Raw genomic sequence first — 20,010 nt, 5'->3', positions numbered from 1 at the left:
CTCCCCATTTAGAGATATCGTCGCTCTATTTTCATTCCTTTTATTCAGCACTTGGTGCATCCAATTCTCATCTCGTCCCATCAACAACGAAACGTGGAGAAGAAAGGTTGCGTTGGGTATAGAAGAGAAGAGTAAGTTTGGTTTTGTCGAGTTGGTGCATGTGATGAGGACGAGGCTAAAGTTACGTGTGCCGTGTTTTGAAGAGATGAAGTTTAGTTGAGATCAGGACTCGGACTAGAAGACTTCGGTGTGTACGCTCGAGTCTCATTCACCGTTTTATACACATTTGCTGTACGTACCATAGTCTCCGTGTTATGTTAACCAAGCCAAACGACACAATAAAAGAAGACGACTCACTCACTAGAGCCAACAGTAAAGCCATTTTACAGTGTATTCATGCACCAGAGAAAGAGAGCAGTCTCAATTTGCCTCCGCTATAAAAGCGTCTCAAATATTCCACTCTAATTAACAATTTATTAAGTAAATTGTACAAGAATTATTTGATTTAGTCACGCAGTGAATTTTGCAATTTTTGTCACAAGTGTTAACAAATAGTGACGAAATATTCCCTAAAGTTCTACTCAAACTACATCGTGCTTCACAAGCTGTTACTTTTTAAACATTTTTTTTACAAAAAAAACTCGACAATATTTTCCGTATCGGATCTTGATCGGAAATTTGTTCCCACTTCATTTACTACATAGTTTTGTTCCATAAAAGTCAGTCATTCCAAGATTTTATTTCCACCGTCACGAAAATATGTTGCCATCAAGCCGTCAAAGTCAATGCTAAGCCTAAAAATCTAGAGGCTGGCTGACACAGAGAAATATTTACTTACTCACCAGCACCACCACCAGCATTTCAATTTTTCTACAAAATTTAACTAAAACATTTGACTCACCACGAGTGCAAAGCTCGTCATTCCGCATGCATGGGTGTGTCATTTCTACTCATTTTACATCGTTTTCGTGCGTAAGCATGTGAAATGAACGACTCCAAGTGAGTAAGCCGTGAGCAAATAAGTGTGTTAATGTTTGTTAAAATTTTACTCGTGCTGCTGGCCTCCTGTGATCCTGTAAAATAAGAGAACAGGATTCCGAATCGGCGGAAGGAACAGAGCCACAAAGCAACCAAACCCAGACTAGACTATAATCTTCATCTGCCCTAGGAAATGATTATCTCATCCCTTCTCCTCCCCATGTTGCTGACTGCTTGAAAAATTCGCGTACTGAAAATGCTTCCACGTTGCAGTTTCACAACGACGAGGACGACGACAATTTGAACCAGACGAGAAAAAGTTACGTAAAGCTATAAGGAAGTCATTTTACGACGGCAGACACAGTCGGATAAACTTTGACATGAAGAAATAAGGTAATGTAGACTATATATATACAAATTTACGCACATTTTTGTAGAAAAAATAGGCATAGAGTAGGATCTTTAAAATGTGTGTATGCAAATATTTGCAAATAATTTACATACACACACATTTTTGCTATTTTTTATCTTAATTAATGATTTGCAAATTATAAATCTTGACAAGAACTTAAACGGCGTCAAGTTTAAGATAATTACATATTTTTAACAATTTTCCCCATTTTTCACCACCTACTCATCCAGTACTTGAGATTAACAATCCAATCCATAAATATGCTGCCTTCACCTTAAAAATATATGCGTGCATACGTACCTAAAATAATGGCACTTGAACTCGCAAATCCACACCCAAACCTTCCCAATGCGTGGGTTTACTTTCAACTTTTAATTGAATTATTACCATATGCTAAATTTCTTCCACAATTTACATCAATTTGTAGCAAATTAGCATTTCACTTACACAGAGAACGAACGAATGAAATGGCTAATTTATGTGTAACTGGTATCGTTTAATAAGAAAAAGTCGAGCCAAATCATGTACTAAAAAACTATCACCGGTTATTTTTTTACATTGAATTAAGAAAGTGGAGATGAGATGAGATGGTTGACCCAGACTGGCCAAACCAGACCGGCATTTTACCATACCACCCAAACAAAGCTTTAAAATTATTCATTCCTGCGCTATTACGGCGCAACCTGCCTGCACACAAATTGCGTAACGGTTTCTTGTCAACACCTCGCTCGACAAAGTAAAAGACGGGCTAAAACTGCATAAGCTGTTTTTAAAACCTTGCTTCAAGTGGATGATTAGAGTTTGAGGTTAGTTTGAGGAGAAGCAACTTTCATGAATTGTGATGATGATCATCATGCTGGCTGAAGAGGTGCGATACCGGTGTGTGTACTTAACGTATGTAAGGAAATCTCTTGCTCATCCATTTTTTATTATTTAACCAAATATTCATTTATTCATTCATAATTCATTTTTTCTTTGTGAAAAGTGAATGAAAAACCAATAAGGAAAATCCATTCATCGCGTGGGTAAAGTATAAGTTTAAAGTAAACATGTGAAAGCTGCTCCTGTCTGAGAATGAGAGGTTTGAAGCTATGTAAACCAGCCACATTTTATGCATACGGATTATGGACCCGACACACATAATAAACCACTTTGATTGAGCCATTATAAAAATTAGGGGTTTTTTTGTCGTCCTCCAAATATTTTCGTTTATGTATCATATCTTTCACGGCACACGTTTATTTTGTGGTATCATTTTCGTTCTTTACTAAATATGTTATCGGCACAATGCAGATATGTGAGTGACGAGGCGGGGTGTCAGTCAAGACGTCGACGGCTACTGGGCTTGGCTGGTGGGTAAATTGTGCCAGGAATTGAATGAAATTCTAACCCTGCCAAGTAAAAAAAACTTTCTTCTTTGCCTATTTAACCAAGTCGACGAGAAATAAGTAAGCATGCATCGGAAAGAAATTGAGCAGTCAGTCGGTCGTGATATTTCAGAGAGGTTGATTAAGTTCAAATTGAGTGTTGCATAAGATGACAGGATAACATTTTTCGCTTTGGGAAGGTTTACATTTTGTAAAATGTAAAAGTAAGAGGTCGATTAGAAGAAATTATTTAATTTTGAAAAGTAATAAAAACTTTAGATACTTTAGGCATTTTGAGGAATTCAATTAATTCAATTTAATTGTTAAAAGGTAAGTTAAATCGAAATTTCGACAAATGCAATATTTAAAAAAATCATTTGTTAATATATCGCGATCATAATTTTAATAAATTAAAAAAAATCAAAATTGAATAAATTTCATTCTACTCCAAATGGTCCTACATACATACACATATTTACTTCCTTATTTCATAAATCGTATCCCAAACAAAGTTGTAAACCGTGTATACAAATGAAACTCAATTCACCGAGCTAAGCTATGTAACCAAGAAAAAAAAGGTGACCATAAAACGAATAGACTTTGCATTTATTATATTGACACAAAATTCCGTGTCCAGTTCCAATCTGACCGGACGGACGGACACTGAGAATTCCAGCCTGGTCATTCGGACACGTCGAGGCTATGGCATCCATCCCTTTTTCGTTGACAGATTCAATTCAATTCCAGTCCAAATATCCTCATTCTTTTCGTCCTCTCTGTAAAAAGGTGACGGTTGAAAAATGTGCACAATACGAGGTGCAGTCCAGTCTGGACATCGACACAGGCACTTTATGGAACGGACGGGATGTCAATTTCTCACCAACAAGAGACCCCTGCCTTTCTTAAATATTTAATGTGACATGACAGTCAAACTGCATTTGCCGTGTAACAGGAAAAATTCACTGTGTCATTTGTCCAAGTTGTTCGCACATGTGGTGAATTGTCTCCAATTGTCATCCTTGATTAATTCAGGCTCGTTTCCTCCATCCATATTTGTCTCATTTAAAATTCACCAGAATAAATATCCCTTGCACACAAGGTGCAATTGGGCACGCTGGCTGAGTCGTGTTAGGTGTCATCAATACAAAAAATGATGTGAAATGATGACAAACAACTGTGCAGTTTGGTAAAAGTGAGAGTGTCGTGTGCTATTATGTAACAGGAGCCGTACTGCACGAGGATGATGTAATATACATGATGCGTGATCTGTCGTACCCAAAATCGCACCTTCGTCCCATCCCACCCAATCAATCTTCTTATCAATTCACGCACAAAATAAAATGTGTAATTCAAGAGGTCTTTTCTTGTTGGGGATTTTTTTATAAGTATTTCTGCTTGCATCTGCTGCTGCAAGTTTGAATTGTGGCATTAAATATTTTTCATTCTTGTCGTATTTGTAAAAGGACATCATCTTCACAAAGAAAAAATTGTGCTTGAAAAATATATACAACTTTTTTGACACATAGAATTTTCAACCAAAAATCCAAACCACTCAATCATTTTTGCAGCCTGTCTTGTCTTTTTGTCCTCAATTTGATCATTCCGTAGTCTCAGAAAAAAAACGTATTCCTGGAATATTCCCATGCTTTTACTTACCGTCAGAAATAAAACGTCGCCGACCAACCACACCTGTTTTCTAATGAAGTGTCACTTCTCTCCAGTGTTTCCTTCCCTCTCGGCTGGTCTGCCATCAACTTGATGATGAAGGCTACGCAACAGGAAATTGTGCCTTCAGAAATTATTACGTTCGCTATTAAATAGTTGACACTGACACGATCGAGGGTATCGCGTAAACATGTTTACACTTAATTTTGTGCGTATTTATTGGTCCTTGTTTCACTTTTCGGGTTGTATGTTATTAGGAGACTTTCTCTTTTAATGGTTTTTACTTTCTATTTTCGGATTCAATTTGTATTCAAGGGAGAAACTGGGGAGGCGTTTTTAGGAGAAAGTGCAGCCTAGTATTTGTATGTAAACGACTAGTGAGGGGCAGAATTTTAAATACTGTACACGCCAAGTTCTGGTATTTTGGAGAAAAAAAACATGACAAATTTTCTGTCACATAGTTTAGTTTTGTGGTCCTTAAAAATAAACTAAAAGTACATTCTCAACTCACAAAGTCCTACGTAAAGGTTAAACTCTGGACTCATATCGTCCCCATCTTCTCACCGAGTTTTCCTGTAATAACAAAAGTCAAACCAAAATTTTGTCTAAAAACGGACGAAATCCGACCGCAATCAGAATTCGAGATCAAAACCAAACTGTCCTGTGCGAGTCGTGTCACACGAGGAACGAGACAGGTCAAAAAACCACGCGCTACATTTTTCCATGAATAACATTCATGACAAAAGAAATCAACATTTCTTCTTTTCCTCATCTCGTTTCGTTTCGAAAATCTGAAAGAAAAAGAAAAAGTTCACGTTTTTTAAAAACTTTTCGGATCGGATCTCTCGGATAAAAGTTTTTTGTCTTTGCGGTTTAGTTTGGTTGACTTGACTTTTTGACTTTTTTTCGCCCTCGTTAAATAATTTAAGTTGCGTTGCGGTCAAACCTCTCGAATTTTTGTGCTCCTCATTAAGCAAATTTTTTTCTACAAACGAATCAAACGCAAAACTTTCTTGGATCCGTCTCAATTTCATCACTTTTTTTGTTAATAAGTGGAAAAATATTTTCGGCTGAAAAAAAGATGAAGAAAAAGAAATCGAAAATTAATCGAATCACGTTTTTCCAATCTAAAATGTCAATGCCCATACTTGACGTTGACCCGAGTCGAATCGTTCATCTTATTCTTATCATCATCATAAATTATGCCACATACAACATAACAACTTTTCTCAAGTCTCGTACAGTGGCCGCGGAAGGGCGAGGGGACAGAGGGACAATGTCCCCACGGTTATTCGATGTCTGCATCGTCTTCCCATGTTATATAAACCCCTCCCTCCCCTATCCAACAATGTTAATGTCCCCACAGCTTCCGCGGCCACTGGTCTCGTACATACATATCATGCATTTCCAATATTGTATCAAATCTTGAAATCTTCAGACGGGCCAGGGACAAAAATTCATGATGGCGAACAACATCACTAAAAACCGCAATAAAAATGTCTCTCGAGTGTTCTGTACTTTAGTATTCTGTCAAAAACAGTGCAGTAAAGTGGAAAATGTGCAACTCACAATTTACCCACAGATACATTTCCTTTTAGGGCACGATCTGAAGGCAAAATGTGTGCAACATGCTTGCACCGCACCGCAGCAATATTATTATTGCCAAAATCAACTCGATTGACACGACTTTTTTTCGACGGGACGAGAGACGCATGGCCAACAAATGGTAATGAGATGTCGGGTTCAGGATTTTATTGTATCTGATTTTCCCAGCCTAAACCCACCTCAAGCAATATTGTGCATTTGCATAGGTATGTAAATATCCTGGCGTGGTTGGTGATGTCATCACTGCAAAAATCTGGACCAGCTTATTCACTCACTCAGTTCAGTCATCCTGTCAGTTTTGTAAGGATTTTTACAGAATAAACAATATGTCTCCCACCCCGGGGGGTTTTCTTGAGTAAACAGGTGTTGGTGGGGCTGGATATCTTCGAGTCATCAGAACAACAATGCGATTCGTGCCGATTAAATCATTCTTTAAATGAAGTCATTCTTCTCCTCAGATCGTCGGGTCAACCTGTTTTTCGCACGTAGGAACAATTCATAATGTCAGATCACTCAGGATCAGTCAGTGTCATTGGTGAGTGTAACGTAATATGATATCACCGCATCATTAGCGAAATGACGAGATATTCTTTAGAGAGTGGCACAATTTAATTTTTTTCGTTGGAGAGTTGCGTCAGTATTGTGATTATTAAAATTTGTAATATTTTGGTGCCTAAAAACGCATTTATTTGTAAAAGATATATTTTAAAAGGATTATAATAGGTCAACATCAACAATCGGGATGTAATTTCTAGAAAAGTGCACTTATCCTTAGCAATGTACAATATGCCATCAATAGTGTTGCCTTCCAATAAATGCAAATTTATTAAAATAAAGCATAAATTTGGTACATAACATTCACTTGAGACTAAAAAGTCGTCATAAAAAAATCAACATTGTGTCCACCGAAATTTCTTTCTACAGCATGACGAATTTTTGACATGATGACGGATCAGATGACAATTTATCTCTAAACTCTCCAGCCTTTACGTTAGTTTATGCTAATTTGCAACTATAAAACAATGGGACCTTATCTATCACTGACCAATTAAGATTTTCAACCGTGATAAACTTTTATTATTCCGTTTTGCAAATCATCACTTTTGACCTGGCTCCCACCCATGTAAACAAATATATTCGCAAACATGTAACAATATCCGCCACACTATGCGCAACATTGTTACGTTACACTGCATCTTAGGCACAATTGGCATTTTAATCAGGGTATGTACAGTATTTTCATCGAATGCTTTGGGTGACAACACACCATTGATCGATCCCCTCTCACAAGAATAGAACTCATCCTCCTCCTACTTACTCATCAATTAAATCCATCAGTAAAGAATTTAATCTTCTCTTCCTCCTCAACTAGCCCGGAACACGAATGAACACAATGGGAATAAGGAAACCGTCAAGTTTTTCTTAAAGTGAAACCATCTGCTGATACTTAAAGTGGAGTAAAGTCTTAAATTTTCCTCTTCTTCACCATCAGATCTCACAGTCAGTTAGTCAGTCAGCAATAAAACGGAAAATCTAACCAACTCGACAACGACCACGACAGAATTGTAACAAGTAATCTAATCTAATTAATTCATTACTACATTTTCAGTCCAGTCTTGTGAATGAAATGCATTAAGATAACACAACTCTTCTTCTTCTCCTTCCTCTTCCTCCATTCTCGAGTGCCCAACCGCACAGTGACCGCGGAAGTGTAGGGACAGAGGGGCAATGTCCCCATCAGCTTTCCACGTTATGTAAACCCCTCCCTCCCCTATTCTACAATGCTAACGTCCCCAGATGTCCCCACGGCTTCCGCGGCCCCTGAAACCGTAATAAACTCGTTACATTATTGCTTATCTGTGCCGTGGTTTAGGTCATGACGGACCGACCGACCGGGTTGAAATAGATACATACAAAACTATGCGAACCCAACTTTTCCGGTTAACCACCACCAAATATCTGTAACACAACTACTCAAAATTTTTCAATTCACTTATCTCTCTTGGCCTTTTGCTTATCCAAATGTGCAGGGTTATTTATCCCCTCGAAAAACTTTACAACTCTAAGCAAATCCATTCCTGGAGCATTTTGGGGAAAGGCAAGGAGGAGAAGGTAATCATCATCCGGGTGGAGGAGGAGATGTATTTATGAGAATGAATTCCAGTCACGAATTTGGTTTACTTACTAAAAACCATCTTCTCCATCTTGTCGGATTAGGATTTAGTTCACATTTCTGTTACCCATTTATTTACTCATGCATCCGTCTCCTCATCCTTCTCTGATCCACCAGCCAATCCAATCGAATCAGGAGACGTACTTAGTTAGTTATATGTACATCAACAGAGAGCTATATTCCATTATTGTGTGTACATAAGTACGTAGCTGGCATTATTAGGCGTGTGTGTGTGTATCTTCATCATATCATATCCATTCGGGTGGAAAATGGGGAAGAATTCAAGAACTTTTCTGGTGAAAGTTGGTGAATTGGATTAAATTTAATTGAATAGTTTACCCCATTTGTTGGAATAAGTTCCCTCGTAAATAGGAGTAAATAGTAGTGGTGTCATACATATGACTGATACCTTATCAGTGATAAGGTACATAGATATCACTGAACTTTCACTAATTTTTAAGATATCATGGTGAAAACAATCACTGTCTATTTTGTTACGAAAACCGTACCTCTAAAAATACAACCCTGCCCACAAAACTTATCAAATGGGCCTTTTTCCTATAAAATTGCACAACTAAAAGATAAGCCATGACTATTCCATTATCTGTGAGGAATAGATACATGTAGACAAATACCAACTTATTTTACACCAAGGGAAACGAACCGAAGGGAAAGTGAGTGATGAGTTGAATCGAGTTTACTTATTTTCACTTTTCCGTATATTTCTTCATCCTTTCCCCACTTCACGACCCATCCGACGCCCATCTCTTTCCTCGGTCGACTTATTTGTTTGCAATCCAGATTCCAGATCTGGGCGAGATGGGGAAAAAAGTACCCAAAAGAAGAAGACACGCATAACGACGATATGTGCCATGTCAGAGAATGATAATGGTCGGGGGTTTACTTACAGGGATGGATAGATTTCACTAGATTAGGTTCGTTACCTACGACGATATTTTTCTGTTTGCCAAAAATAAACAACTTTGGTAGATATGTGTGCATGCAGAATAAATATTCGCGAATAAAATAACAACTGAAATTCAATAAACCTTGGAAGAAGAGATAAGCAAAAACAAATTATGTACGTGCGTCTCATGTGTCATGGTGTGCTGAAATGTTTTCTAAATAGGAATAAATGTCAATTACTGGGTAAAAGGCACAAATTCTCCATAATTGGGAAAAATAATAACTCTAGTTATTTAATTCATGCAGAAAATGTCATTCAATTTAAAACGTTGCAAAATGTGATATTATACTGGAAAAATGGATCACTTGTTTAAACAAAGTTTTTAATTTCCTGAAAAAAAAGAAACACTTAAATCATGTCTCATTTTTATTCGTTTCTCGTCCTACAATCCATCTATTTATTTCTTTAAACATTCCAGTCGTGTATTTCGCTTTCTCTTTTTGCCAAAAGAAAAACAAAGCCTGGACAAAATGAATCATGGCCTAGACAAAATTCACAATGATGATTTTATTATTATACGTACGCAAATGCATCCTTCCTCGATGGATGACTACGTATAATGTATATTTGTACATCTCCCTCTTGTCTCGCAGACCAGACTAGAGTTACTTCATCATCATTTGTCTTCTTCCAACCTTCCCACCTTCTTTTCTCCTTCAGAAACAATTTGCTAACTCGGAACTCGAATTTATTTTCTTGCTCCGAAACTCTTACTTATGACAACTCGAGACGAATTCACTTTCACTTTCCAAGCACAGATTTAAATAGCAGCAGTAGCAATGTTCCATTTTCTATATTTTGAAACCAGGAGGAGGAAACCCAACTAGTCGAATTTTCCCTATGATTTGATTATGCATAATATTACCGACCGTCTTTTATTCTGTTACGTGGTCGCCTTTTCTTAGCGTCCTGTCCTCCCCATTGTTTTGCTTGTTAAAACAATTGCTTCTTCTTCTGGCCAAGAAATCCAGTCACTTTCTGAGACGGTCGTATGTATCGCAATAAAAGGGACGACGATGAGGTGTCTCCTCTTAACTTAATTAATTGGACGAGTCTTCTTCTCCTCTCGTCCTTAAGTCTTCAGCCGTCGTGTAAATTATCTTGTCCGACAAAATGATGCAGTTGCTCCTTATTTCATTCCGGGTAGAATTTGATAGATTAACAAGACACAGAGAATCTCTCCCCTGTTATTTACCTTAGTTTCTTCATTACGCATTCAAATTTTTCCATAATTTCATTTATTATTACTCATAAATTAATTATTATGTTTAAATTATCATCCCTACGAAAAACATTCTTGCACGGACGGACACGCTTTTCCAGGTTTTAAGCACAATTACGAAATAAAAGTGGACCCAGGATTTGAAGTAATTTTACGAGTCATCATATCGCATATCATGCTCGAAAACTTTGTTCCGCAGCGATTTAATTTTGTTATGTCCTTAACATAAAACAGCTTGAAAGCCAAAATTTTAATGGGGATGGTCGCAATAAAAGTGGTTGCTTCACATCATCCTCGTCTCGTCTGATGGGGTTGCGGTTCTCGTAATGTCATGATTTCAAATTCAGAGTTGACTGGATTGAACGTGACGACACGTTAGTTGACTTTATTTTACATACGCACAATGACTCCGACTAACCGCAGGCGTGCAGTTGGTTTGCTACTGCTGCTGCTCGGCCATGAAATGAGGATGATATTATTTTCATGGCTAAATTTTCATTTAAAGTGTTCCACCCTGACTTTCGTGAGTGAGGGGATCGTTTAGATTCCGAGAGGAGAATGCAGGCCAGGAAAAAGAAAAAGGACCCCGATGGATACTTTCACAAGAAGGAAAAGGGAAAAGAAAGTGCTTAAACGGGAAGAAAGAGATGAAAGTTCTTTGGTTTTAGTTCAGTCTTTTCGGATGCAAAATACGTATCAATTCAAATTCAAAAACAGTTGAATTTTGATTTTGGTAAAACTAGTCAATTGTAGATTTTAAGAAAACTGTGTAATAAAAGGGGAAAAAATTTGATTTTTTTAAATTCTGTGTCGAGAAAAACTTCACTTTCAAATTATAATCCATCCATGCACAACTAGACACGAGTGAGCCAAAAATTTGTCTAAAATGATATTTACTTTTAATTAAAACTTCTTCCTCGTACTTAAACCCGTGCAAACAAACTCTTGCTGTTATAAACTTTTTACCAAGTTAATTAACTTTGCGGTTGCGGTAAGTACACATTGAACTTTAATGGTAACGTGTACGCTTATAAAGGATTTATAAAATAAAATACAAATGTTAAATTTTAAATTTTCAGAAACTTTATTTTTATTTCTTTCAGAAATCAAATCCTACCTACCGGTCATAAATGGCATAACTCACAACAATACAAGAAATTCACTATGGCGTTCCAGTCACACGTCGTGTTCTTGCTCATGTGTGGATTAAGCAGTGGTTTCGTCCACGCCGGTGATCAAGGATTCGGAACGAGAAATTTTGCCGGAGCTTTTGGAACTCAAGGTAAAATTATTTTTAAAAAATGTTTGGAATTCTAATAATACTGATAAAAATAACGGCATCCCGTCCCCTGACCGAGTTTAAGGCGATTTTGTATCTTGGCGTATCAGAATTTGTCACGTTGTCATTTTATAAAACCGACTCATAAAATTCTTGACCATACCATTTTAGGTGAGGATGATTTTTATTTGTGTCGTCCTAATTTCAACCCATTCTTTACTTCCTGTACGCATTTATGTAAAGAAAGAGTCCGGTCTATTCGATCATGCACTATGTCTCATCGTCAGCGTCCCACCATAAATGGCGTGAGACCAAAGAATCCCGTCTCATTAAAGGAAGAAGAGGATGCTCCTGAATGAAATTTACTACTACGTACATACATGCGTAATATGAATCTGTAGTCTGCCTGTAAAAATAATCATACGAGTGAGTAATGCACACGTCATATTTTGTAGGCCATACATTTTCCTTGAACTTTTTTTTATTAAATTCAAGTTCAGCATCATTTTTACATAACCGGAGTGCTTACTACTGTAAAGTTTAAGATTTGTGGATGAAGATTTTATCTAAAGATGAGCTGTTTCATAATCTCGTATAAATATTTACAAAATTTGTACATATTTTCTCCACTGCTAAAAATCGTAGGTCACGCATACAAAATGTATAAACAAGTGACGTGCATATCCCCAATTTGTTTTTTAAACACTTATCGCTCGCACTTATGTAATCGGTGTTTCTGAATTTTGAATTTTATCCTCACTTACTGGAAGATCTTCCCTGTACATAAAATGTAGGATTCGAGACGAGAAGTTTTTTCAAAAAAATGTGGGAGATCTCCTCTCGGTTACACCATTTTCTAATTTTCTCACCCATATTTCATTCACCAGGCCGATTAAGCACAAATGGTGAATGGGGAAAGGTTAGGTTGTGTGCATGCGTTGCATTATTATTAATGAGTAAATTGCTTACATTCAAGAAAAGGCTGGTCGTCGTTTGAATAACAACTCGGAAAACGGAGCCAGAAATCGGTAGCATGTTTAAGTAGCTGTTCCAATAAAGATTCTGGTAGAATTATAGAACAGATTACATATTTCATTCTTTCTTTAAGTGCACGTGGCTTGGGTGGCAATTAACACGACGACTAAACCACATCTCCTCTCATACCGGACTAATATTCATGTTGATAACTTAATTGAACTCATATTTTATAAGGGAAAAAGGAGTCGGAGAGCCGTTTATTTTTTCATGATAAAAAGTTCATCCTTCTAGAAATTGTTCGTAGTTGAATATTTATGAAAAGCCTTAAAATATGGAAATCTTGCACTTTTATTATTAAGATTTCTATTATAATTTATATTTAGTAATATTATTGGAAGGATTGGGTACATGTCTCGATTTTAAAAATAAGGTTCAAAATTTTCCTGAAAATTTACACAAACTCGAAAACCTAAACAACTAAGGAAAACTCTGTCAGGTTATGCACGTGATCATGATGATCATATCACTACTACTTGATACTTGTGTACACGAGGTGACACCCAAAAAACCCGCACCCACCCAAGTCGAAACTTTCTCATAAATTCCCTTCTTCCTCTTCTCAACTCTGCAGTTGAGCTGGACATTTGTGTCACTTTCGAACAAAATAAATCGGCAATTAGCACTTAAACAAATCTTTAAATCTTCCTCTCCACACAATTCCATGCACCCTGTCGAGTCTCCGGCAACACGCATATCTTCATAGTTTTGTACTTTTGTCCCTTCTCTCTGCGCAGGGAAAAATATAAAATTTTGATTCATTATTTTGAAACCCTTCCCATTTCATAATTTATTTATGCCAGTCAAGAACAGAACGTGGTGTTAGCATCGCTCCCTCCATCCATTCACCCTCCCGTTTACTGGACAATTCAACAATTGCATTGTCAATGTTCTGCTCATTATTCTACGAGTTGAGAATTTGTGAGCAATTTTCTCACCCCGTGAAACCAAGGATGACAGAGATCTCAAATCAGATCTTTGTTATTTGTCAAACTTTAAAAAGTATTCGTAAATTTTCTTCCCTACTTTCCTGACGATAACCACAAACCTACCGATGCACAAATTTATTTGCAAATTCCACAAAATTAAAAGTAGTGGCTTCGAAATATCGCATATTAAACAACCCAATTCACTTAATTATCTTGCTATTATTATCATAAATTACAATTATCGAAGAAACCCGACGACCCACTTCTTCAAAAACAGTGTCAAACTTTACTCATTAGCAGAGATTGTATGTATGTCCGAGGTCCTACACGTTGCTCACGTTACACAAAAAGACTGTTAACACAGTATCATCGTCATCAGTATCATTTCACTAAACTCTGGGTCGCACCATCTCGGAATCCTAATCACAAAATAATTTCAAAGGGTTATTTAATTACATAACAAAACTTACCCCAGGACGAGCGCAGACAAAGTTTGGCTTTTCCTCGGAAAATGGATATCCTTGCAGGACGCCCATTCATGAAATAATCTACGACTTTCTTCCCCTGTCGGGGTTGTCCTTTTCATCTTCATCTTATTATAAGCAAGCAGTACACACAATGCACGGGCAATAACACAGCGGAGGAAAATGGATGAGAGAAACACTTTGAAGAGCAACCCAACCAAACTTAATCTAATCTTGAGTAGTCGTCGTGGTGGTAAAATAATCTTCATCTCAAACAACAAGAAGGTCTGGAGAAGAAGAAGATCTACCGCAGTCTGGGTCAACTTTTGGGGTTCAGAATCCTTCTTAACGAATCACAAATTTATAAATAACAGTGTCAAATTCAGTTAAAAAACTGGCAAAATTATTCATACGATTAGAATTATATTATCGGGGTCGATTTATTCAGGTTTTTGAGCAAAGTTAGAGTATTTAAAAAATATCAAAATTTCATCAAATTATAAGTTCTAAATACTGTATTGGATATTTGGAAGATTTTTTGCATAATTAGGATATTTATTCCCTGCAAGCAACTGTCGTTAAATCTTTTTTAATTAGAAAAAGTATAATAAAATCTTAACTTCAATTACTGACGTTTTCATGATACATTTTCTTAACACAAATTTTTAAATAAAAAAAATTGTAATTTCTTCCCAAATTTTCAGCACAACTTTTTAACAAATAATTTTGAATTATGCACTATTTTCATAAAGGTTTTCATAATAAAAATGTGTGACGATAATAAAAAAAATAGTAATTAAGAAAATCAGTTTTATGTAAAGAAAAAAATGTGATAAATCGTCCACCCCAACAAACGTCTCTTTCTTCACACCTCTCTTTCTCCCCTCATTTAGTAGTAACCCTTCCTGATCTGCTTTTCCAGTTACAGACAAATAACTCGTCTCTGCACATTCCATGACACATTAGTCAGCCCTGCCCTTCAATCCACCCTTCCACACATTCCTCCTCTTCTTTTCACGCAGTAAAACAATTATAAACTTTTATTAGCACTGCAAGCAAAACTTAAAACTGCGAAGGCACGCAGCATCATCACATCACAAGTTCTGCCTACTTAATAAATAACTTATGCGTTTCACTAGCTTTTTAAGATTTCTGCTTCTGCCAGCAATTTCAACCTCAGCTTTGCTTTGTTATTAGACAGGAATTTAGAAAATAATAAAAAAAACTGGGGGATGATGATATAATGTGTAAAAGCGTACGCATCATCTCACTTCCAGTCTGTGGAACCACCAAGCTTTGTAATCATGTCATAACCGAGGCGTCCGTCATAAATAATATTTTTACTGTTTTTCTTAACCATCCATTTCATTTGCACGCACACACAGCACCACTTCCACCACCACCGGGGTCGGACGTATCCTTACTTATGGATGTATTATTAAATGAGTATTCGGCTTAAAAGTGACTCCCATAATTTCCAGATGAGACCAGAGAGATCACACAATTCCTACGAAAAGGGTTGACGAGAATGAGACAAGAGTCTAAATCTGACTCTGTGTCACATTACGCTAGAATTTGTCAATTCATTCATTCATGACGGAGAAAAAAGTGTGTTTGTTGTCACCTCACTTAACTTAAAAAGTCACACATGAGTGTCACCACACGCATTATTTTCAGGGTGACATGATCTCTTATAAGTATGTAAGTAGTTTGGTGGGGCGTGTGACGTTGAGTGAAATCATGTTACCCAAGGGAATTTAAAAAATAAACTTGCGTATGTAAAAATGGGTGCCCATTATTATTACTTGTTTACTGTTAATCGTGAATTTATAGTTGATAAATTGTTTTCCAGATGCCATCGAGGAACACGATCTACTGCAGGCCATTCGGGTACCGTTTGACGATCCGAGAACGCAATATTTCGAAGCTGGTTTGGATGGATTTCCTGCCTATGGGTTGAGAGAGGGGGCGGATATCAAGTCTCACTATAGGTGAGAAATTAGTTAATTGTTGAAAAAATAAGTAGTTGCACAGGTTGCACTTTCTGCGAGTTTCCATAAACTTGCGCGAATTAACTGGATGGTGATTAATACATGTAAAGATTTTATATTTTGGGATGAAATTGTCTTTAGCAATTTGTCAATGAATTATGTATGACTTTCTAGCTGGAATATTGCACTATGTGTAATTCGATAGTTTATAACTACAATTTGAACCGTATTTACTGCATTAAATACTTGTAGGTTATTTGTAATTCTAATTCTATGTACGCCATGACTAATAAAATTTAATAAGTTTGACGCCGTAAATTTCAGAGTTGCATGTTACATTTATACGTAAATTTAGAATTTGTTGATAGATAGACCTCCTCCGTAAATTTTATATCCACGTTATATGATATAACTTATATCCATGTTATTTTGGTTTTTCAGGCTTTTCCTACCCGACCGACTCTACCGAGATTTTGCACTGTTGGCCACCCTAAAACCGGATGGGCGTAGAGAGACGTCCTATCTTTTCGCCGTGGTCAATCCGCTCGACACTCTGGTCCAGTTTGGCCTCAAGGTAGCAGCAAATTCCTCAAAGAAAACCAATTTATCTAGTAAATATATTTATACAGATTGGCTAAATATTCGCTATTTTATGCAATATTCGCGAAATCGTGATAAAATAAAATAAAATAACGTAAATATAGCCTATGGTCGAAAAAAGCAGACAATCTTTTTCTAAATTAAATCACGAATTTGAAAAGGGCTTCAAGCCGTAAAAATGACCACAAACGGCTCAACAACGTCAACAATGAAACCCAGCCAGACCGACCCACACATCAATAATTCTTCCAACATAATAACTTTTTCCAACCCATTCCAATACAATGTCAAACCACCAGGAGTGACTAGAATCTAGAAATTGTATGATAAGGAAAAAGTTGTGAATTCGCAACAGGTTTTCATTTTTGTTACGAAGAAGAACTGCATAATAAAACTTTGACCCTGAAAAGTCTCTCCGCAAATTGAAAACCTGACATAATTTTATTACCCATCATTCACTTTTTTTAGGGTTGAATGGAGTTTAAATTAACAAAAGTTACTTATGTAACAGCAAGAAAGGAACAAATTTACTAGACAGAATTTTGCACGAAATAATCTGTAATTGTGCCTAAAAGCTATAATTATAAAGAAGCATAAAAGCGTACCATAATTTAAAATCATTCAGTAAATTGTAAAAAAAAGTTTGAGGTCCAGAATGAATATAATTTGACGTCTATTTCGGGAAGGTTCGCATAAATTAAGAACTGGCAGAATATTGACAGAAAAATAAGAGACCTAATTCTGTTATTGAAGAAGCTGAGATAAAATTAGAAAATTATTACGGATTCTTTATTATCAATCAACTTTCTTCCTTTTTTCTCGCCCAGATAAAAGACTGGCTTGATTTCCATTTCCACCTAAAATTAATCAATTTTTCGTGGGCCAATCTCATACCAAATTAAATATCATTCTTTTTCCACCGGCTTCTTTTCAACATTCTGAAAGAAATGTGTCACAAAATAAACCGTTCGGGTCGACATACACCCAAATTTATTGGCGAGAAGAACAAAACAACAATTTTGATTGTTTTTCGACTTAATTGCTAATTAAATTACTTATTTGTCGTCCACAGATCTCACCCAGCGTCGTGGCATCATCACCGCATCACACCATCTCCCTTTTGTACACGGACGGTAATAAATAAATAAATAATATGGGAAAATAAGATTGGGAAATATTTCCGGAAATGATTTTCAACATTATTTATCATAGTTGGAAGCCATCTCGTCACTCAGACCATCGTGGCGTTCGAAGTCCCATTAATGACGAGGAGGTGGAACCGTTTCGCGTTAAAGGTTTGATTTGATCCAGTTCTGCCGTTTTTTGAATCTTCTTGTTCAAATATTGGCAAAAATATTAAAATTTGCACTATCGGATTTGCACATTATCACTCCAAATCTCACACATTTCTTAAAATAGAAGACATATAAATTCTAAAATAAGTCCACCCAAACATATCCCTGAATTCAAATCCAGCCAGCCAACTGACCCAGCCAGCCACCTCCACCTCTTTCATGTCATTGAAGCATTAAATTTAATCCGATGGCATCATTATGCTCCACACACGCCACGTAGCATAACACAATCTCACAGTTTGAGTACCCTTTCTGAATCCATGATTCGATAATATTCAATTCAACACGAAGGAAGAACACTCGGATTTGGATTTCATTTTCATTTTCATTTCGTCTCATGTTCAATCATGACTCGCTAATGATACTGATCAGGAATCCGTCCACACACGCGAACCGTTTGTTCATTTGGAGGACGAATTCCATCCACTTTGCTTTACACAAAACTGGAAATTCATCCAGTGCAGATTGAATTTAATTACATACCAGACCAGTGACCAGACTCGCTCCAATTTACTATTGTTGATCTGCTGCTGCATCTCTCTCGTCCCCTCCTCCGATTTATACGATTACAATTATGCATGCGGACAGAGAGAGCGGTCATTATTGTGATTATTATTCAAAAACAAGACCCAGGTCTGATGTTTTCATCCAATTATCTCATTTTATAGATAGATTATAGGTAGGGATTTTTATAGGTAGATAGATGCACACGGTTTCATAATTCCTTTGAAATTTAAGCCGATCTGTGTTGGTAATCGATGAAACCCAAAATTACTTATGTAACAGGGTGATGCTGGCTAATTGATTAAGCTCACGATTGGGAGGGTATTCGATTTTACGAGGGTGAGGTAACATGTGTATGAGGATGCGCTAAGCTGGCAATTTTGGTTACGAGATTATGCAACAATTAGGAAAAAGACGGGATAATTATCGAGATACGAATTTATGCCGAGACCCACCTTGCAAATTAGTGCGAGTAAATCAGGAGAAATCTATAATTATGAATCACTAACTAACGATGTAATTTTTTTAATCTGAAAAACTTTTTTTTTTAGAAATCATTATAATTTGTCTGTCATTTTTTGCATAATCGCAATTTACAGGTCGTCGGAGATAATATTACGCTCTTTCTAAACTGCAAGGAACACAGTTCTCAAACGGCGTACCGAAACCCTAAAGAACTCGGTTTTGATTCTGCATCAACCTTATACATTGGACAGGCTGGACCCATTTTGAAGGGAAATTTTCAGGTAGGTGAAACTCTTGCTATTTCAGTTCTTATGTGGATGTCTCATCTTTCCCAAAGGCATAAAACAAATTCCTATTCTTCGGCCGACAATGATTTTACGACAAATTCCTTTAATGAGATTGGAAATTTAATGATGGTAAAGTTTTGAACAAAATTTGTGATAAATTAATTATTTTGGTGCTACAAATGAGTAATAATAGCCAACATCTAAAAAAATGGACATTAGATAACTAATGTTAAATGCAAGATGGCCTAATTGCCAGCAATTAAAGAAATTTGCATTAAAAGAAATTGCATGCAAGACGTCCACAAGGACTTAAGTTTTAAAAAATAACAAAAATCCAGTAGCTATGTTATAAATTTATTTTACGAATGCTGCCTGACTTTAAAGCTCACCACTTTGTCTGGCATCTGTCGGATTTCAGCGTGACAATTCTACCCGACTTTCCGGGAGAAAGTCCATTTTTACTCCGTTTCTTGGGGAGAATGTGCTCCCGTCGGTTTTGGGCAGAGTTGGAAAGTCAGAAGTCAAAACTCGACAAATCTCGAACTTCCCCTTCGCCTTCCTCTCGAAGTCGCACGATTACACGACTTCTGTCTCGTCTCACGTCAAGGAAAAGCGATTTTCTAAAGTCTCCAACTCTCTGCAGTTGCACATCTCTCTCTCCATACATAAATTGAATATATAATAAAAAAAGAGATTTCTAATGTGAAAACTT

General features: G+C 36.6%; 1 protein-coding gene across 6 annotated transcripts in view; it reads left to right on the top strand.

Moving 5' to 3' along the window:
• The first annotated feature begins 229 nt into the window (after positions 1–229).
• LOC110853136 (collagen alpha-1(XV) chain) overlaps positions 230–20,010 on the top strand; it is a 54,466-nt gene continuing 34,685 nt past the window's right edge. For all 6 annotated transcript variants that reach the window (XM_035854282.1, XM_035854281.1, XM_035854280.1 and 3 more), the window contains exons 1-7: positions 230–1,371; positions 11,493–11,671; positions 15,949–16,087; positions 16,529–16,661; positions 17,760–17,820; positions 17,900–17,982; positions 19,146–19,292. In XM_035854282.1, coding sequence (XP_035710175.1) covers positions 11,554–11,671; positions 15,949–16,087; positions 16,529–16,661; positions 17,760–17,820; positions 17,900–17,982; positions 19,146–19,292 — 681 coding nt within the window. In that variant the 5' untranslated portion in view covers positions 230–1,371; positions 11,493–11,553. The remainder of the gene's footprint in view (positions 1,372–11,492; positions 11,672–15,948; positions 16,088–16,528; positions 16,662–17,759; positions 17,821–17,899; positions 17,983–19,145; positions 19,293–20,010) is intronic.

Source organism: Folsomia candida, unplaced genomic scaffold, assembly GCF_002217175.1.
Source record: "Folsomia candida strain VU population unplaced genomic scaffold, ASM221717v1 Fcan01_Sc008, whole genome shotgun sequence".
NCBI lineage: Eukaryota > Metazoa > Arthropoda > Collembola > Entomobryomorpha > Isotomidae > Folsomia > Folsomia candida.
Note: the sequence above shows the minus strand (reverse complement) of the source record. Positions and strands in the feature narration are given on the sequence as shown.